Source organism: Populus euphratica, unplaced genomic scaffold, assembly GCF_000495115.2.
Source record: "Populus euphratica unplaced genomic scaffold, PopEup_1.0 scaffold23.1, whole genome shotgun sequence".
Taxonomy (NCBI): Eukaryota; Viridiplantae; Streptophyta; class Magnoliopsida; order Malpighiales; family Salicaceae; genus Populus; species Populus euphratica.
Window position 1 is genome coordinate 223,740 of NW_011499892.1, and position 21,092 is coordinate 244,831.

At 30.8% G+C, this 21,092-nt stretch overlaps 3 protein-coding genes and 1 long non-coding RNA gene across 9 annotated transcripts; 3 read left to right on the plus strand and 1 right to left on the minus strand.

The window, feature by feature from the left end:
- The first annotated feature begins 1,104 nt into the window (after positions 1-1,104).
- LOC105131355 (putative pentatricopeptide repeat-containing protein At3g08820) lies at positions 1,105-5,075 on the plus strand. Of its 4 annotated transcripts, none has more exons than XM_011034279.1 (3): positions 1,105-3,294; positions 4,225-4,374; positions 4,491-5,075. In XM_011034279.1, exon 1 carries the CDS (start codon positions 1,107-1,109, stop codon positions 3,153-3,155), a length of 2,049 nt encoding a protein of 682 aa, XP_011032581.1. In that variant the 5' UTR covers positions 1,105-1,106; the 3' UTR covers positions 3,156-3,294; positions 4,225-4,374; positions 4,491-5,075. The 4 variants fall into 4 exon arrangements, with proteins under 4 accessions (XP_011032581.1, XP_011032582.1, XP_011032583.1 ...); XM_011034280.1 differs by having other exon boundaries at positions 4,225-4,321; positions 4,534-5,075; XM_011034281.1 differs by having other exon boundaries at positions 4,225-4,321; positions 4,773-5,075.
- A 1,894-nt stretch (positions 5,076-6,969) lies between these two features.
- LOC105131356 (uncharacterized) lies at positions 6,970-8,011 on the plus strand. Its single transcript, XM_011034283.1, has one exon. The coding sequence runs from the start codon at positions 7,231-7,233 to the stop codon at positions 7,741-7,743; it is 513 nt and encodes a 170-aa protein (XP_011032585.1). The 5' UTR covers positions 6,970-7,230; the 3' UTR covers positions 7,744-8,011.
- A 6,045-nt stretch (positions 8,012-14,056) lies between these two features.
- On the plus strand, positions 14,057-17,139 carry LOC105131358 (uncharacterized). 3 transcript variants are annotated; one of them, XM_011034287.1, is made up of 4 exons: positions 14,057-14,692; positions 14,841-14,910; positions 15,013-15,104; positions 16,915-17,139. In XM_011034287.1, exons 1-3 carry the CDS (start codon positions 14,381-14,383, stop codon positions 15,066-15,068), a joined length of 438 nt encoding a protein of 145 aa, XP_011032589.1. In that variant the 5' UTR covers positions 14,057-14,380; the 3' UTR covers positions 15,069-15,104; positions 16,915-17,139. The 3 variants fall into 3 exon arrangements, with proteins under 3 accessions (XP_011032589.1, XP_011032588.1, XP_011032587.1); XM_011034286.1 differs by lacking the exon at positions 16,915-17,139 and adding an exon at positions 15,420-15,924 and having other exon boundaries at positions 15,013-15,103; XM_011034285.1 differs by having other exon boundaries at positions 14,059-14,692; positions 15,013-15,103; positions 16,911-17,139.
- Positions 16,899-18,155, minus strand: LOC105131357 (uncharacterized). The gene is made up of 2 exons (XR_843412.1): positions 17,625-18,155; positions 16,899-17,590 (listed from the first exon to the last, which is right to left on the minus strand). It is a non-coding gene; the product is annotated as an uncharacterized LOC105131357 (long non-coding RNA).
- Positions 18,156-21,092: the final 2,937 nt, after the last annotated feature.

Below are 21,092 nucleotides of genomic sequence, written 5' to 3' on the forward strand. Positions count from 1 at the left end.
AAATGGAGCTCTCTTTCTCCCAAAAAAAAATAACCTTAAACTTTAGTAGATGCTTAAAGGAAAAATATTTAACAACTAAATAATCCTGTCAAACATTGATTAATTTTTTATAGAAAAAAACATACTTTTCCTTATTGATCTTCTTAGACTTGCATAACTAGATATGTTTTGATTGTTAAGGAACCGCCACCCATAAGAACCCTCCCTAAGCTTCTTCTTCTTCTTGGATTTAATTTATTTTTCCTCTTTACTTTTCTTGACATCACTCTCCTCTTTCTTTTTTAATCCATCATCCATATAATTTTCAGCTTCTTACATTTTCACACATAATTCTCAAACTTTTCATAAGACACTCTATTTTTAAAAGATCAAAAAATCATTTCATAATAAGCAATATTCTTTTTATTCAAAGAATCAAACTTTACTTTATTTTCTTCAAAACCTACTTCTTTCTCTCTCAAAAACTAATCTCGGATTTAGTTAAAGAAGAACATTTTACCTCTTTGAAAGTGTTTTGATCCATTGTAGTAAGTTCTTATTATGATGAGAATTGAATATAAACATTTCTCTTTTTCATGATTGACTAAATATTTGTATAATATTGAAGAGCATTGATGATTGAAATAACATCTTGTATTTGAAGTAAAGCTTATTTTTCATTGTGAAGCATAACAAGTTTTGTTATAATTTTAAATGACTAGAATAATTGAATTAAGTTAATTTTAAAAAACTCAATGACCCACGTTACATGGATAACATGGATAACTTTGAAAGGCTCATTCATTTTCTTTTAAGCTTGGGTTGCTTTTATGGATGAAAGAATTACAAAAAAATGATTTTTTTGAGCTTTTCTTAATCCTGAATCACAACATTGATTTCTTGAAGTTATTGGTGAATATTTCACATTTGTTCTTCAAATCTCTTGTTGTGTTTCTCTAAAATCTTCATTATGTTGTTTTGCATTATTATTAATTGTTTCTTGAACACAAGCTACCTTTCTTTATTCTTGAAAAATAACTCTAATACTGATTATTAAGGATATCTCTTTAATAACAAAAAAACTTTAAAAAGTATAGAAAATAGAATAGAAATAAAAGAAACTAAGTATGTCTTCCTTAATCGTCACAAAATCAGCAGGCATCAGGAACCGCCTCATTCACGGCTTCAGCTGTCTCAAACATCTAAAACACATCCACGCAGTCCTTCTCCGTCTCGGCCTCGATGAAGACACTTACCTCCTTAACAAGGGCTTACGTTTCAGCTTCAACTTTGGCAACTCGAACTATTCCTTTCGCATATTAGATCAAACGAAAGAACCCAACATTTTCCTTTTCAATACAATGATTCGTGGCTTAGTTTTGAACGATTGTTTTCAAGAATCCATTGAGATTTACCACTCTATGAGGAAAGAAGGGCTTTCTCCTGATAGTTTTACTTTCCCCTTTGTCTTGAAAGCGTGCGCGAGAGTTTTGGATTCTGAGTTGTGTGTCAAGATGCATAGCCTTGTGGTGAAAGCAGGTTGCGAAGCGGATGCGTTCGTTAAGATAAGTTTGATTAATTTGTATACGAAATGTGGGTTTATAGATAATGCATTTAAGGTGTTTGATGATATTCCTGACAAGAATTTTGCGTCGTGGACGGCGACAATAAGTGGGTATGTTGGTGTTGGGAAATGTAGGGAGGCGATTGATATGTTTCGGAGGTTGTTGGAGATGGGTTTGAGGCCGGATAGTTTTAGTCTTGTTGAAGTTCTGTCTGCTTGCAAGCGAACTGGGGATTTGAGAAGTGGGGAGTGGATTGATGAGTATATAACGGAGAATGGCATGGTAAGGAATGTGTTTGTGGCTACTGCTTTGGTGGGTTTTTATGGCAAATGTGGAAACATGGAGAGAGCGCGTAGCGTCTTTGATGGGATGCTGGAGAAGAATATTGTTTCTTGGAGTTCTATGATTCAGGGTTATGCTTCTAATGGGTTGCCTAAAGAAGCTTTAGACCTCTTTTTTAAAATGTTGAATGAGGGTTTGAAACCTGATTGTTATGCTATGGTGGGAGTTCTTTGTTCTTGTGCGAGGTTAGGGGCGCTAGAATTAGGGGACTGGGCTAGCAATTTGATCAAGGGAAATGAGTTCTTGGATAATTCTGTCTTGGGTACGGCATTGATTGACATGTATGCAAAATGTGGGAGAATGGATAGCGCCTGGGAAGTTTTCAGGGGAATGAGGAAGAAAGATATAGTAGTTTGGAATGCAGCTATATCAGGTCTTGCCATGAGCGGACATGTGAAAGATGCATTAGGGCTTTTTGGCCAAATGGAGAAGTCTGGGATAAAGCCAGACAGGAACACTTTTGTTGGCTTACTTTGTGCTTGTACTCATGCTGGTCTAGTTGAAGAGGGTCGTCGATATTTCAATAGTATGGAGTGTGTGTTTACCTTGACTCCCGAAATTGAACACTATGGATGCATGGTGGATCTTCTTGGTCGTGCAGGTTGCTTAGATGAAGCTCATCAGCTTATCAAAAGTATGCCAATGGAAGCCAATGCTATTGTTTGGGGAGCATTGCTGGGTGGATGCAGGCTGCATAGAGACACCCAATTGGTGGAAGTCGTGCTGAAAAAACTCATAGCATTAGAACCGTGGCACTCAGGTAATTATGTTCTTTTGTCAAATATATATGCAGCAAGTCACAAATGGGAAGCAGCAGCAAAGATTAGGTCAATCATGAGTGAAAGGGGGGTTAAGAAAATACCAGGGTATAGTTGGATTGAAGTGGATGGAGTTGTTCATCAATTCCTTGTGGGGGATACGTCCCATCCTTTATCAGAGAAGATATATGCAAAACTTGGTGAAATGGCCAAGGACTTAAAAGCAGCAGGTTATGTTCCCGCGACAGATCATGTGCTGTTTGACATAGAAGAAGAAGAGAAGGAGCATTTCATTGGTTGTCATAGCGAGAAGCTGGCTGTTGCCTTTGGTTTGATAAGCACAGCTCCAAATGACAAAATTCGTGTTGTGAAAAATCTTCGTGTTTGTGGTGATTGTCATGAGGCAGTAAAGCACATTTCTAGAATTGCAGGTAGAGAGATAATTGTGAGAGATAACAATCGATTCCATTGCTTTACTGATGGTTTGTGTTCGTGTAAAGATTATTGGTGAGAACTGTTTGAGGTAATGGTTTCACTGGGGCATGTTTGACGTGTTATACTGATCCACCGTTCTTTAGAGATGAAACAACATCTGCTGGAGTAGAAATCAGAAGAAGCTCAGAGGGAGAAGAAACTTCTGAAAAACCAAGGTATGTATAGGATCAGAATTCTTAAGTGTATCCTATAAAAAGAGAGTTTTATTAATCTCACCAATGTAGGATTCATCCAAGGATTTTATTTGAGCAAAACACCAGTCTGGCTGCTGTCTATCTCTCAAATTTTTTAGCTTTGGCCTGCAAGGAATCCTCGTGGTGGCAAGTTAGGCCACTTTAAAAGCTTTTTGTATACATGCATGCAAATGTAAAAAATATCATAAATTCATATGAATTAAGAGCATAGAACTTTATTTACAATAGTAAACAATTAAATTTAAAATTATTGAGTTCAAAAAATTAAGAATAAAAACTTGAAATCATATAGATATATGAAAATATCAGGGGAATATTCTCAGATTTTGCTAATAAAAATAAGAAATGCCTAATAGTGAAAAGTAATGTAGTAATGAAAAAAAAAACCTTAAAAAAAGGAAATAAAAATAATAATAACAGAAAGATGGTGAATGGGTGGGTTGTTTTTATTAAATAATGGCACTTTTGAAGTTTTAAGAGTTTTTAATGGTGAAAAAAGGATGCAAGCAAGAACTTCTTTTCATATTTGGGACATCCTCTTGGTACGTGGCATTCTTCTTTGAAAGAGAACCTCACCGAAGCTTGCTAACGAGTTGCATTTTATGAGGTAATGCCTGTACCAGAGCATTTACTGGTGCAGGCATTACCTCATAAACTAGAGATGAAAAGTTATGAACCATGTCCGCAATATTATGCCAATTGAGTGAATTATTTTTGCTGCATTTTCTGTCATTTTACATCTGGGAAATGTGTTCTTCTATCAAGTTTGTTACCTCTGTGCTGCTTAATTTGTTGCACAATGTTAGAGGTTTATAAGCAGTTAATCGGTGATGATAGTGAAACTGTGTCTTGATGAGTAGCTCAACAATTTTTGACATTTTTTTATGGCAGGACCAAAGCAGCAAGGCAATCATGCCAATTACTTGCAATTGGTTTGGATTTTTGTTTCAAAATACCCAGTTTGATGCCACACATGATTGAAAGCCAGGTAATGGTGTTTTGCAGGGTCCTGTTCTTGGGCTGGTTTTTCTGATGTCTTGGGCAATTGGTTTGGATTTTTGTTTCAAAATCCCCAGTTTGATGCCACACATGATTGAAAGTCAGGTAATGGTGTTTTGCAGGGCCCTGTTTTTCGGCTGGTTTTTCTGATGTCTTAGGCTGCAAAATCCTTTCTTTGCAACATTTTTAGCCCTTCTGCAGGTGAGAAAGGTAATTGAATCCTGAATGAGTTCGACCCCAGACCGGACCAAATTTAGCAGCAAGAAATTCACTGCTAGAATAGATATCAACTAAGATTGGATCTCCTCCTGCTTTTCCTCTATGTGCTTTATTTACCACTCCATTTCTTGATTCGTTTCTATTCTCTCATTTTAGCATTACATATCTATTGTTCCGGGGACTTTTTTTCTTATTTATCCGTGTAGCTCGTTTACTTGAAGCCTGCAGCAGCAACAAGGCCAAGCATTTGGGGTTTTCAGGACCCAAAAATCAACCTGAAGATTGCTGCCATCTTGGAAAAAGCAAATGCAGTTCACCTGGTCTCTCTATTTATGTGTGGGCAAGCACTAGTATGATTTTCAATTTTGAAATAGCCCATGGCTGGAAGTGACAAAGATGACAGGGTGGGGTGATTGTTGAGGAAAACTTGTTCAAGTTGGTGGTCATTTCAGTGAAATGCTTCAAAGATGCTATGTTCTCCCTTGAACAGCTTAATAACTACAAATCTTGGCATTCTTTTGCTCTCCACAGTTTAGACTTTGAATCTCGTTCTTCTGCTTTCGTCATTGATGAGTGAAGAAATTTTATTGATTAGAAAACGAAGAAAAATATCTGCTACAGCTGACACAATAGGACCAAAAATCGTTAAATAAATTAGTCAGAAATAGGACGGACTTCATTATCTACATTTCTATTAGGATAAAGATGAAGAGTCTTGATGTTACTTTATCAGGGCCCATGCTTCCTACCATTAGATGGCTACTCTTTCAAGCTTTCTGCAAAACTTGTGTTCCGAAGATTCTATAATTCACTGAGTCAATCTTCGTCACAGTGACTGATTTGCTACAATCTCATCATTGGTTCCATCCCTTCATGATACAGACATCACCACAATAAGAACAGCAACGAGCATAAAAAGACAGAATTCGACGAAATAGGTTCTCTCACAAAAACAAAGTTACAGAAAGTCTGATTTTTACAGTCTATCTAACTTTAAATAGGATAGAAAATCAACCGTACATGGTAATAAAATAAGAATCCTAAAGTCAAAAGGAAGAAAAGCACACACAAAAAACAGGAGAATTATATAAAATCAAGAAAAAATAATAAAAATAACTCAAACAATATCTTCGAGGTCAAATTTGATATTGTTTTGAAGCTTGTTTGATTATAGCCAATTATGTTTTTCATAGATCTGGGTCTCATAAATCCCATGAAATTTTTTTAAGTCTGATTCAAAGCTTTCTTGATTAAGTAAAGCTGAAGAAGAAAGGATGAAAAGCTATGGCTTTTGAATTTAATGTTGTTTTGTTAGTCTGGTGTGATTGAGGCTCATATTGGGCTTGGTTTTATTCAACTGGTCCATAAACACATCAACCAATTCATCTTCATGATCCATTGGTAGCTACCCCATTTAACTAAGTTAAATTTTCACCTCCTTCTAATCTTTATTTTTTACTAGTCTAGCTATATGATTTCATTCATGATAATATAGTTTTAAAACTTATTTCAAGCTACCGGTAAAAAGAATTAATTTTAATTAATTTTTAATAAAAAATCAAATAATGTTGTTTTAACAATAAAATTTTAAAAAATAAATAAATAAATTGATGATTGGTCAAGTCTGAATCAATTAAGTGAAATCAACTCGAGTTTTAATTCGATAAAATAAATTTTGTTTTTTAATTTTTTCAACTTGAATAGTTTTTAATCTTGGGTCAGTAAACAATTAAAATTAACCAACATATCTTTACTATAAATTAATTTTTTTAAATCAAAACAACATCAAGACTCGAGTGGGATCTACCTCAAAGTTATATCTTGAAACTATGCTTCCTTCGCCTAATAATATAAGACACTCTCGCTTCCGCCCACTGATTGCCTTCACCTCTCATCGACATCCACTTATGACGTATCCAGTGACGAGGTGAAATAGAGATACTTCAACACGTGGCTCAGTCAACCCTCCCACCAGGTCCTACCATTAATCAAGTTGATGGCCATCTCTCACTCTCATTATTTTCTGACAATTTTCTTGATAATTTATTATTAGCATTATGGTTGTAAATATTTTTTATTTAAAAATATATTTTTAATTTTTAAAAAATTATTTTTAATATTCGTTCATCAAAATAATTTAAAAATAAAAAAAATAAGAAAAACTATTATTTTTAATATTCGTTCATCAAAATAGTTTAAAAATAAAAAAATTAAGAAAAACTTTAAATTTTTTTTTAATTTTTTTTAAATATAAAAACAACAGGAAAGTACAAATAGGACCTGTCTTTCTTCCGTATGGAAATAATTCTAGCTCTGGCCTGTGGCTTCTCCGCACCAGTGATCTCTGACAAAAGTAGAGAGACAAAAATCAACATTCTAGATAATGACCAAAATAGAGAACAATGGCGTGTTTTTGTTCCTACTCGCAGCTGACCGACCTCTCTCTCACGTCACAACTCCCGTCAACAAACACCAGATTACTCTTCTTCTACACTCTTTTGACCGTCCACTCTTCTACTTTACTAGCTCCTCCTCCACTCTTCTTCTCTATATATACATATACCCTCCACCCCCCCTTCTCCAATGCCCTAAAACATCAACCAGATCAAAGAAACAGTGTTGAAGACAATCCTGCAAGCTGATATTCAATTCAAACTCTTGAAACCCTACAGAAAAAACATGGGAAACTACACTTCTTGTTGTGTTTTTTTTACCTGCTCAAGAAAAGTACCCAAGACTGCAAAACTTATGGATTCCCAGGGGAACTTGAGGCAGGTAAGTCTCCCAGTGAAAGCTGCAGAGCTTATGCTTGAAGAACCTGGCCATGCAATTTGTCCATTGCATGAGCTCAAGCAAAGGAGTCGTGTAATAGCCATGCGAGCTGATGATGAGCTTTCGCCTGGAAAGGTATACTTGTCAGTTACTTTAAGTAAAGTAAACTGTAAGATTTCTGCGTCGGAGGTGGCGATTATGGAGTCTACTACTGCTGCTAGTGCGAAAAGGTCGAGCAAGAAGATAAATGGTGCCAAGGTTTTGCCTGCTATGGCCGTGGAGATGAGGGAGTTGGAGGAGGGATCAGAGGGCGAGGTTAACGTTTTGGAAGGAAATGATCTAACGAGCTCTACCAGTTGCCGGTTAGTGAATTATAGGCAGTGGACGCCGGCGTTGGAACCGATATCGGAGGATTTTTGATCGGAGAAGGATTTTTTCCCTCTTAAATTGTCCAGATCACTGTTTTTAACCGGGCATGACCCAGGTTAATTCAAGACCTTATCGTTCTGGGCTTTGAGTTTTTTTAAAAAAAAATAGACATCAAGATAAACCTAAATCAAATTGAGAGGTAATGATAGGGCTACTCAATGAGAAGTTAGGTGTGCATATGGTTAACTAACAAGTAGGATTAAAGAATTCAATTGATTTGTTAATTTATTACTCCTTTGTGTAAACGTAGTTTTTTTTTTCCCCTGGTATCAATTGTGAGATGATTAATTGTCATTATGTTAGTCTAATTTTTTTTTTATCATATAAAAAAAGTATCAAAGTGATGCAAACATGTCCATATAAGTTTTTTTAAAAAAAATTAAAAATTCAGGTGATTGATTTAATTAAGTTTAATAAACTCATGTAATTTTAATAATATATAAAAAGGAGTAATAACAATAAAAAAAACTAGCAAATAAAAAGAGGTAAAAAAATGATTTAAATCCATTCAAGTTAATATATCAAATCTAAAATTTGATTGTAATACCAAGATAATTATGTTAAAATCAAATTAAATAAATGAATGAAACTTAATTATCAAATAATATATTGTTAAATAATAAAATAAAATAAATGCAATGAAAAAAGATTTAAGTTAATGTGTGAACCTTGTGAGGGAAAAAACATCAAATCCAATAAAAACTTAAAAAAACTAAAATCAATTTATGTTAATATTCTAAACTCATGATACTATTCATGAATTATATATTAACCTCATATAAAACAAATATAAAAAAATTAACAAAGTAAATATATCAATAAAAACTTAAAAAAACTAAAATCAACTTATGTTAATATTCTAAACTCATGATGCTATTTATGAATTATATATTAACCTCATATAAGACAAATATAAAAAATTAACAAAGTAAATATGTCAATCACAAAGTACTATGTATGAAATTGACAAAAAAAAGACAATAAAACAAAATCTAAAACAAAATAAATAGAAATAATAAAATTATCAAATTTGACATACTTATAAATCAAAATCAAATGTTAAGAAATGAAATTAAAAATAATAATAAATATAGATAAATAATAAATAAATATCAATTAAAAGAATAAGAACTGAATTTGATTCAAGAATTAAAGAAAATCATATGATAATGAATAAAATTTTAAAAATAATAATTTAAAAAGATAAAAAAATAAAATAATAACCTATGTTAATACTCAAAACCTATAATAGTAATTATGAGCTTGGGACTGACCCTATAGAAGACAAACCCTAAAGAAATAAACAGGGGATAAAATTGAAAAGAAAAATATAATAAAATAGAATTTAAAACAAAATAAATAGCAATAAAACAAAAAAAAATTAAATTTGATATAAAAAATCAAAATCAAAATCAAATATTGAGAAATGAAATTAAAAATCAAAGTCAATTAGAAAAATGATAAAAAATAAATAATAATTAAAAATGAAGATTATATTTGATATAAAAATTAAATGAAAGTAAATTATAACAGATTAAATTGAATAAAAAAATTAATTTAAAAAATATTTAAAAAATAATAATAAAAATAATAAGAACTAAATTATAAACAATAATTGAAAAGGAAAATTTTGCAAGTTGTCAAGAAAAAGAGAGAGAAAAGAAGAAGGAAAAGAAAAATATCCACTGAAGCCGCATTACTAGTTCCTCGTTAACATACACCCTGCTACTAGTAAATACCTGTTTGGCGCTGCGGCTGCAGCTGCGGCTACATTTTACAACAAAAGTAGGAATTTGATGTTTGGTAATCTCAAACCGTACTTTCATTTGATATGGATCCCATGTAAAAACTGAGGTTGGACCTCAACTTGTAAAAAGCAATTCACACCTGCTTTTTCACTCAATGCTATTTTCTCATCGACACTTTTTTTTTTTTTTTATCATAACAAAACTTTCCTGTAATTGAGCTAGTAGCTCTCTTCCCTTCTTCTCTGTTAAACTTGATCTGGATAAAGATTGACAAACAGACACTTTCAAGCACTCAAGGTTTTTGTGTAAGCATGGAGGCAGTAATTCTTGAAGGAATCTATTTTTTTTTTCCTGAATTCATGTATAATTGTATTTAAACTTTAATTTTGTAAAAACTAGAACATGGTTATAGATTTGTTTATTTATTTATTTTATATATAAAAATTTATTGTATGATATTTTTAATCAAATACATGTTTTTTAAAATTTATTTTTAAAAAAATCACAACTAAATTGTAGTTGCATCAATGGTAACTATATTAGAAGATGATCGAAATATAATGAGGTTTTTTTCGAGTATAATCGAAATTTTAATTTCATTTTAGATGATTTTTTATTTGATATTATTTCTCATTTAACTATTTAATGATTATAGCGGTCTTTACATATAGGTTTTGTACGAGATGAAATTACAAATAATTTAATAAAAAAATAATTTTTTTTATTAATGTAGAAGGATTATTCATTTTATTATATAAGCATACTTCTAAAACAATAATATTTTGACTATATATATAATGTTTTTTGTAATAGTTTTACAATTAAACCTTATAAAAAAATATATTAACCAAACACAATAAACTATTTTTTTAATTATAATTTTAACTCAATGCTTTAAAATTAATAATAAACCTTTAACAAAAAAAACTTTTTATTAAACTATTTTTTAAAACTATAACTATAACAGTATGTCAAATAACTATATCACCTAAAAGCTTAAGCTGTTAGGTGAGGTTCTAAGATATGATTTATATTATTCTCTAACACACCCCCTTAAGTGAAAGCCCGTTGGGCTTGAAACTTGTACAGGTCCACATTACCTTGTGTTTAATTTTTATCAAATAAATAGGGACAGTAAGATTTGAACTCGTGACCGTTTGATCATCAAGGTTCTGATATTATATCAAAGAACCATCTCACCTAAAAGCTTAAGCTATTAGATGAAAATCTAAAATATAATTTATATTATTTTATAAGAGAGTAATTATTATACTAAACAGGATTTTAGGATATGATTTATATTATTCTCCAACGCACTAATTATTATACTAAACCGAATCTAAATCCTAGTATGCTGCTTTTAAAGCTACTCCAAAAGGTGGCGTACTGCCGAATAAGCTTGCATTCGTCGCACGAATGGCATAATCTCCTTCTCCTTGTTGTATAAGCCAAACACTTGTTTTTTTAAATTATATTTTACATATGTTAAAAGAACTAATTGTCCCTTGTCCTGTTTGATAATTAAAGAAAAACCGTAATGAAATGACAAAAAATCCTCATATAGAAGTTTAAGAAAATAAAATTTCAAGAATAGTTAAGTAATTATATTGTGCAAAAAGATAAAAAGAAAAAAGAAAAAAATAACTTGTCTAATTTACATTTTATTTATTTATTTTAAGGGTAGATTAATAACTTCATTGTACAACAAATATATAAAATAACTGATTTATCCAATTCAATTTGGCAACATAGCCTCATGAAAACATTATTTTACCCTTGAAATTCAATTCGTTTGGTTTCTAGCAGTGGACGAGTCTCGTTACATATTTAGTGTGTTTCTTTTTAATTTATAAGTTATAATAATGATATATATTATTGAAAAGTTGTAATTCAATTGATTTTAGTCTTTTGTTTACAAGTTCAAACCTCTATTTTCTAAAAGGTTGAATCTAGCAAGCTAACCATATGCAAGTCACGGTGCAAAACGGAGCAGGATTAAAACCCTTTAAAGAGAGAACTATTAAAATATTTGAAAATTTAAAATAAGATATTGGAGAAAACTATTAAAGATGATATTTGCTGAATTGCCAAAAATTAATATTAATAGATAAATTTGAAGAGGTTAAAAATGGGGTGATTTTTAGGTGGCATAAAGAAATTAAAAATCTAATTTAATTTATAAAGAAGATGTATAACATAAAAGAATTCTGAATTTGTAATTTGAATTTTTTTTATTAATATGTAATTATAAATTAGAATATAAATGATGTTATTCATTTAGTATTACTTTCAAAAACTAGCTTTAATAATAACTTGTGAACAAATAGTAAAAAACTGGCATCTCAAGTGTCAACATGCATGTAACTAGTAAAAAAAATAGCATATTTATCATGCTATTATATAGTTTTGGAATTTAAAAAATAGATTATAATAAAATAATTTCTTATAAATATTTTCTCCAATTATATCCCATGCTCTCTCTCTGTTTTTTTTTTTTTAGAATCCTTTTGAGACCTACTTTTTTATAAATACCCCACCTGACCATGACCAATCAACATGTAGCTGTGGGTTTAAAGGAAAAAAATAAAAAAATTCTCATAATTATACAACTGATTTTAATTGTTTTACTGTTTAGGATAAGGACAGCCATCACTAATACTCGTAGAATAAATTAATAAAAGATAATGGCTCGCATGCGTATCCTAACCAGCTGGTTTGGATAAACAAATTATGTCATAGTATTATCAAATCTTGAGAGATTGCACCACTGCAAGCAATAATCACTCCTTTTCTAATATTAAAATCCAAAAATCAATTTATAATATATTGCTCTTAAACTGAGCCTCGTTTTGTGGGTCAACACAATTGTAAGCAATAATCACTCTCTCCCTTTTTCTTTTTCTTTTTAATTCAAACCCTTTATTTTATAACATTTGAAGTCCACAAATATTCATAAGTCTTGAATTAAAAAAAAAAGAGGGTAAGAAGTTGTTGCGCAACACTTGATTTATAATTAAATTTTGAGATTTTAAATTATTGTTGTAAAATATTTATGTTAGATAGGTTGAGAACTTGATTTAATAATTTATAAGATATTAGTCTTAATTATCTATAAGTTGTTAAATCCTTATCTTATGAATTATATTGAGTTTTTATCCATACACGGTTGAGTCAATCTTATCTTATTCACTAATTATCTATTAGTTGTTAAATCCTTACTAACTTTTTAAATCATGCTATTTTTTAAAATAAGTTTTTATCTTTGATATTTTTCTAATTGTTTTTATAATATGCTACTTTAAAAAAAATACTCTTATAATTTACTCTGAACTGGGTTTTAAATGAAATTGAATAACAATTAAATTCAAACTTAATTAATTTTTAAAAAATAATTTATAATATTATGAAAACCTATTTTATTTTTTTAAAAGAACTTGATAGTATATTTTAAATTAATCTAAATCAATATTCCTAGCATGTAACTCAAATAATGACATCATATTTAATAACTTTGTTTAAAAGTCAAAACAAGAAAACTAAAATTTATTTTTGTAGAGTGTAACATCAATTAATTCAACATATTTTCTCTTCTTTTCTTGGCTTCTCTTCTCATGTAGTGGGCAGCCAAAAATATTATCTTAGCCATTAGCTCAGCTGATTTGGACAGCAGTTTTTACGGCCACGACCACAAGTGGTGCCAGAAAAAAAAAGAGGTTGTCCTCCCCTCGGTTTAACTCGGGTCACTACAATTTTATATTGGTGACTCCTCTATGTTACACACTTGTGTTACTTCATTTACAACTTCTATAGGTGGTATTTTAAATTTTTATTTAAAAATATATTAAAATAATATAATTTTATATTTTTTTAAATTTATTTTTTATATATTAGCATATTAAAAGGATGTAAAAATAAAAAAAATTAATTTAAAAATAAAAAATTAATTTTTTTAATAAGTATAGTCGAATCTCAAACATATCCATTTAAGTATAAAAATAATTATTTGGGTTTTCTCGTAACTACTAGAGGCTTTTATTATTTTTAATTTTAGAACCTATAGAATTAATTAAGACATACTCAAATTAACTCGAATATTTATATTAATAAAAAAAATCAATATAGCTTATCTTGTTTGAAGTTTAGAATAATTTATCATAATTATAAAATTTAATTTTGATATTTGGGATGATTCACTAAACATGTGATTTAAAACTTGATTAGAGTTGAGATGTATTTTGAATTATTTTTTTGTTAAATAATCTAAATATTAATGATTTATGCTCAAATTTAATATGATCAAAATAAAGAAATTAAAAAAAAATCAACATGATTTTAAATAAAAATAATGAAATCGGATTAATGGGTGAATAGTTGGTTAACTCAATAACCACCGGTCTAATAGTGATATATCCATGTAATTTAATGCCTTTTATCTATTTATTTTTTTGGATAAAAAAGAAGAAGAAGGAAACAAAGAAAGTACAAGTGGCCCTTGAATTAACGTGTCTTGAGTTTTTAACAAAACTAAAATCAGACACAAACCACGAGGGGACATCCTTGGAGCCCACAAATTCTTTAAATAACACAAAGCTTTGAAACCCAAACGCCACCGTTTTTCTCTTTCTTGTCTGCTTTAGTCCTCTCCTCTCTGTGTGTACCCAGCTTTTGCCGTCACACTCTCCTTTGTTTATGCTCCCTCCCTCCTTCGTTCTCAACCCTCTTTTAACAGCACACAAAAATGGCCTAAAAGCAAAAACCCAAATAGAAAAGATTAGTGTTTTAGGCCCAGAAAGGCACAAAGTTTCCATCTTTCATGTTTTGCTTTGGTGCATGTGTGTGGATATCTATAAAGATTCAATCTTAGGATCTTCAATTCTTTTATGGGAAAAGCGCTTTCTAATATATCCAAGCAGCTGGTTCATCGTCACTCAAAAAAACAAGCAAAAACCACATCGATAATTAAACAGTTCGAGAAGATGGAAAACAGTTCTGGTTTAGACAAGAGCAGCAGCAACAACGGTACTGGTAACAGCAACAACACACGTGTGCCTTTGTCAGATGTTGTGTCTGATTGTATTAAGAGGTGGTTTAAAGATACACTCAAGGAAGCCAAAGCAGGAGATATCAATATGCAGGTCTTGGTTAGTCAAATGTATTATAGTGGTTATGGAGTCCCTAAAGATGAACAAAAGGTATGCTCTTTTTTTTTAAAAAATCTTTTTATGGTTTGGTGTTGCTTTTGTTTATGATTTGATGAATTGGAGTTGTTGGGGTTTTGTGTTGGGTTATTGATGATGAATTTGAGAGTGGTTATTTTGTGTTTGTTTGTTGGTATTGTAGGGAAGAATTTGGATGACAAGAGCATCAAGGACTAGGTCTTGGGTTTGGAAGGTTTCTAATAAGCAACCAGGTTTGGCTATGATCTGTGTTGTCATTTATTTTTCATCAAATATTAGTATGGCTATCAGGTTCATTACTGATATTGCTTCCTTGGTTTATCGTTCTTTGTTAGGGTATAATGCAAGTGATTCGGATTCGGATTCGGATGAATTGAAGGGTGATTCTTAATTAGACCAAGAATTGGGTTTCAAAACAATTGAAAGGTGAGCTTGTGTCCTGATTGTTCTTGACCATTTTGTCTGTTTAGGTTGTATTTGTTATATTTTCTGTGCTGTATTTTGTGTAGAAATAGATTCCAAGAGTTTCTTGAGTACTTCACATGTTTTCTTGAGTCTGGTTTTATGGAAATTCATCACTAGTCATGCAAGTGGCTTTATTTGGTGCAGCAAGGGATTCTGACTGTATTTTGAAGTCATTTGCTTGTTAAGTTAATGATAATGAATTTGATTGTGATTACAGAATAACAAGTCTGTCAACTGTTTTGACTTTTGAGACAAATTTGGTGTATTTCTTTATCAGATTCTCAGGACTAAGAAGAATTCACCTCTCCTTCTTTGGGTCTTCTGAATACTAGACAAGCTGAAGTATTTATAATAGTTCATCTCTCTCTTTTGTGCTCAAATATTCCCAGGCTGGATGTCCAGCCTATCCAGCCCTAGATGCTAATGGATGGGGTATGAAATCTGACAGATGCCTGATAGGAGAGTGTCACTACAAATATTCCCCTAGAACTTGTTTAGCGTTTGAGTTGGGGAGCATCTCTGAACATGGAATATTAGGCTGAGTATCCAGCCTATCAGGGAAATAAACAACAGCTCTCCCCCCTTTCTTCCTTGGCTCTGGATTCCTGTTTTGTTTCAAAGTGTTTGCGCGGTCAATTTTCAATTATACTACATTGTGTGATCCAGACTAATTTATTTCCTTGTCCATCTAAAAAAAAGTATTATTTGTATTATATGTTTTCCACATTCTTATACAGTACTTTTAGTAGCGGTAATGTGAATTCCATTTACAATTTATTTCATTAGTATCTCCAGTTCCCTTTCTGCTAGTTGTTTCTGTTGCATAAACTTGCATTTCTTTATTCTGGAGCTCTTGTATTGTTCTTCCACTATTTTCATCCTGCTGTTTTGTTCACCCAACCCCTCTTCCGTGCATAATTTAGCATATTTCTGATCTCTATCGGGTAATTTTATCTCAGAGCTCTGTAGCTGTAGAGTAGTAAATTAGGATCTGTAAGGATATTGTATCTTATAGCTGTCCTGGTTTAAAAATTAAAAAATGAAGTTCGTAGCATTTGTCTTTTTACCTGATCATTGCTCTTCTATTTCCATGCTCTATGGTTTTTCATAAACTTTTTTCACCTTAAAACCATTGTCATGAGCATTCTATTTGGCAAAGACTATCCCTCTTCCCTTCTACATCAGAAAATACACAGGGAAATTGCTTCCATTGTGACTGAATTTAGATGTCATATAGACTCTATAGGTTGTAGGATTTTGTACATCATAGATCTCCAATAGCATTGTGGATTAGCTAGCAAAAGGACACAATGTTTATCTTGTGCACTATGAATTTGGTTTTTAGGTCATCCTAAAAAATTCGAGGAACTTTTGTATGTTGATGCTTGTTCTCATGGATGAAATATTCTTTTTTTTTTAAAAAAAAAAATGCAACACAAAAGGACAGAAAAATTGAACGAATGCATTTGTGTAATGTCACAATATACCAGCACCGTGAGGACTGTTGTCTAGAAACTTTTCTTGGGGGATAAAATGGGTTGATGTAATAAAGCAATTACATGATTATATCTGGATGTTGCCTGTCAATTTTAAAGCATCATTCTTTGTTGGAATTATGATCTATCTGATTTTTGTGCGGCTAAGCCAGTCTTTCTGACATAATTGTATCACCTTTGTGCCAGTTTTCATGCCCATTTATCTGAACCATCTCGTATGATTGGAAGCACTTCTTTATTGGCTTTAATCTCTTCCTTTATTGTATTTGTAGGGATGATGTTGTTCCTGATCTTCACCAGCTTTCATGTGCTTGTAACAACTCTATCCTCCTTTCCCCCCTTCCCCTCGTGTGGTTTTCTGTCCCCCCTGGATGTATTTTTGCATTTATACTGTTTGTTACCATAAAAAAACTTGGTAATTGTAATTTCGCTATTTCACAGGCAAGAGGCCTTTGTCAGTTGAGTTCATGTAAACGCAAAAATGCTGACCTTTCGGTTTCACAATTTCTTAAAATCAGTGAAATATGATTTTGGTTTTCTTATAGTTCATTAGGAAGCTCATTGGGTCTTGAACTGCTCATTGGGTCTTGAACTAGACAGCAGCAGCTTAGCAAGGGGAACCTTTCTTTTTCTCAACTCATTCTAGGTGTCAGCTGAATTTGATCTCAAGTCGTTTTGGATACTGGTAACTTGTAATTCTTCTACCATGGGATGATCATATTCATGCAGAATAATATTGGAAGTTCTAAATGGACCAGAAAAGCAACAGTCATGCTCTATTCTTGAGTTGAATTTCTTGCCTCCAATTTTCTGTTCACTCCAAAGTTCAAAATCCACACTTTGTAGCACCTGTCAACCATACCACCTTTAAGAATAGAAAATTTAGACAGACTGATTGGTACCGATTAAAAGGACTGTGAATATGGAGAAGCACGATACTCTAATGATCATCCTTTCATTCGAAGCACGATACTCTTATGATGAACCTTTAATTCAAAACCTTGCCTATGCTTCTCCTTTTGCAGCAGCAATAGCCTTTCTTCCAGGAATGGGCTGGGTATCCTGGACTGTCACAACCTATCTTGGTTAAGACATTGTAACAGGTGCCTTCATGTTCGTAGATGGGATATGAGGTGGAAGCTCAGAGGTCCTTTCGCTTTTGAAGGGAAGGAAAAGAAGGGTGCCGTACCAAAGCAAACTGACCGAATTCAAGAAATTCACAGTTTTCTGACAATCGGCCTCAGATGGTTGTTTTTCGCTAAACGGTCACGTAGTATTAGGTTTACCATTCCAAAATGCTCAGCAAGGATGGAGCAGTACTGTTTAGTAGGACAGGACTTCAAATTCTCATTTGTTTGATACAGCTTCTGATGATCACGAAAGAAAAAAACATAATTAGTCATGCAAATAATGTAAACTCAATTTGGGTCGAGTGTTTTTCTTCCCCTTTTCAGGTAGCAACTATTGTTATAGATTATAAGACAAGGTCTGGTATTTCCTAGATTCAAATCTCATGTCACGGGTAAGACAAGTTAATTTATTAGTTAATGGATTAATCCAAGCTTTGTGTTTTTTTAAAAGAAGACGATTGAAACGACCCTATTCAGGCTTCTGCCATGTGCTTGAAACAATATCGTCTGATAGATCTTAAGTTCATGAGTTGACCCATAAATTTGACCGAGTTCTATAACAACACTAACAACTATCATAAACATCACGGTCAATATTGGACTCATGAATCCCAGATCCAAAGTGAACATTTCTAATTTGCAACTCAATTTAAGAAAAAAAAGGGGGGCAATTATCATCCTAAGATTAATTTTCACAATGATGGAAGATTGGGATAAGTAAGATAATCATAAACTACGTAGGCTTGAGAAAAAATATATTATAATTATAATTATATTATAATTTTATAGCTTATTATTAACATTTACTAAAAAGCTTTGGTAATTTACTGTTGCAATGAACAATGAAATACCAGGTTATTTTTACCTTGGTTTTTAAAAATTTTCAAGATTTTTTTATTTCAAACTTATTTTTAATTTTATTTTTCAACATTGAGTTTATAGAAAATTAGAATTCATAATTTATTTTGATTTATTTTTTATGAAGTTATATCAACCTTATTATTCAGGTCGCGAGTTCTGCGGGTTAATTATATTGACTCAGTTTATTTTTATTGTTTGTTTTAATTATTTTTTTCTCAACTTCATCCTTTAACATTGAGTTTATTGAAAATTAGACTTCATAATGATTCTTTGATTTGCTTTTTATGGGGTTATTATAGCCTCATGACTCGGGTTGCGAGTTTTGCAAGCTAGCTAGGTTGATTCAAAGTTTTTTTGTCCTTTTTTAATTGAATAAATTTTTTTCAATTTCACCCTTCAACATTGAGTTGATTGAGAATTATAATTTATTATTTTACTTTATTTTATTTCTTTGGAGTTATCTTGATCTCTTAATCTAGGCTTGACAGGTTAACCCAAATTGACTCGGGTCAATTTTTTTTTCTATTTTTTTCAATTTAATGATTTAAAATTGGGTTGATTAAGAATTGTGATTCATTATATATATATATATATGTTGATTTGCTTTCTATGGGGTAATCATGGTCTTATGACTTAGATCGTGGGTTAAGTTGGTTGACTCGGGTTTTTTCCCATCTTTTTAGTTAATTTTTTTTCAATCTAATCCTTTAATATTAAGTTCATTGAGAATTAAGTTTCATAATTTATTTTGGTCTGCGTTGTATAAGGTTATCTCAGTCTCATGATCTTGGATATGAGTTTGATCGGTTAACTCAGGTGTTTTTTTGTGTTCTTTTTTAATTGATTTTTTTTCTTCTAATTTTATCTCTCGACATTGTATTGATTGAGAATTGATATTTTTAACTTGCTTCTACTTGATTTTAATAAAGCTATTTCAGTCTTATGAACTAGATTTAATAGGTTAACCTGAACTAACTTAATTTTTTTTTAGTTGAATTTTGTTTTTAATTTAATCATTCAATATTATGCTGATTGAGAATTAAATTTGATATATTTGTTTTGTATGTAGTGTTATCATGATTTCATGACTTTGGTAACATATTTAATAGTTTAGCTTGAGTTGATCCAAGTCAATTTAATATGTTCTTGTTTTAATATTTTTTTTTAATGTCATTTTGATTCTTTGGTTAAACTATATTTTTATTGGCTATCCAGATTGTCTTTAAACTTGTAAAGCCGATCAAGTAACATCATATCAATCTTTATATAATTTAAATTTTTTTCCTCATTAAAAATATATTAACAATATTTAAATATTTTTTTATATCCAAAAAAAATTAATCCAACACATATCATAGTAGAGGCAATGATTTAGTAAAACATACTAAACCAAAATGTTATTTCACTATTCACATTTTGTGGTTTCACTGTGACTGGACAAAATTTGCTTTCGATCCCTAATATTTATGTTTATTAACATCTTAGTCTCTTAAATTTTTTGTTTTTTATTTTAATTCACAAACTTTATTTTCACCACCTGTCAATTCCTAGGTTTTGAGAGAAGCAAGAGAAAATCATTAGAAAATAACGAGATGAGAAAAGATATTTGACCATTCATAAAAAGGCCAATTTTGGTATTAATGCTTTTGTCTTGGAGATGATTACTTAATAGTAGTTGTTTTGTCCATTAAACATGATAATGAAAGTATATCAGTTCCGTAAAGATTTTTTGAGATTTAATTTGATTTTTTGTTTTTAGAGTGAGTTTAAGGTATTTTAAAGTTTTAAATGAGGTAATTTAGGATTTTAGGATATTTTAGAAGTATTTTATAACCAAGATGGGCTAAAAAAAATTTAATGTTCAGAAAACTCCGATTAGATTTTTTAGCTATAAAAAATTGTTATAGTCAAAATATAGGATAAATACATTTTTTTTTAAATAATTTTTGAATAATGTTTCAATCATTGTGAATTTTTTTTACATCGAGCCTGCCAATGTTAAGAGTGCTAACCCCAAATAGTCTAGACCAGCTCAGGCCTACCCTTCCCTTTTTTTTTTTTTTTATTTTAAGCCATGAGTATGAATTTGGCCTTTTAGCCTATATTTTTGTAATTTAAAGCAAATATTTTTTTTAAATTAATAATTATAATTCTATTTAACAAATGATCCAACTCATAATTTATTTTTAATTTAAAATAAAATCTTATTTTAAAAAATAATTACAATGCTATTCAACAAATCATATGATTATTTCATACCTTTTAAATAAAATTATACATTTTATGCTTATACTTGCAATCACTTTTAAAAAATAATATATGAGCTTAATATGTAATAAATTTTGAAAAATTGCACATTAATATTCAATGTGAGATAAACCGTCATTTGGTTGTTATTTATTATTATTTTAATGAATTAATTATTCTTTGATTTTTTTTTATATAAACCACATAAAAATTATG

Excerpts from the sequence above, each read along its gene's own strand:
- LOC105131355 (XM_011034279.1), top strand. The coding sequence starts at position 1,107 with ATGTCTTCCTTAATCGTCACAAAATCAGCAGGCATCAGGAACCGCCTC.
- LOC105131356 (XM_011034283.1), top strand. The coding sequence starts at position 7,231 with ATGGGAAACTACACTTCTTGTTGTGTTTTTTTTACCTGCTCAAGAAAA.
- LOC105131358 (XM_011034287.1), top strand. The coding sequence starts at position 14,381 with ATGGGAAAAGCGCTTTCTAATATATCCAAGCAGCTGGTTCATCGTCAC. Across the intron at positions 14,693-14,840 it reads TCCCTAAAGATGAACAAAAG|GGAAGAATTTGGATGACAAG; the intron begins GTATGCTCTTTT and ends TTGGTATTGTAG. Across the intron at positions 14,911-15,012 it reads GGTTTCTAATAAGCAACCAG|GGTATAATGCAAGTGATTCG; the intron begins GTTTGGCTATGA and ends GTTCTTTGTTAG.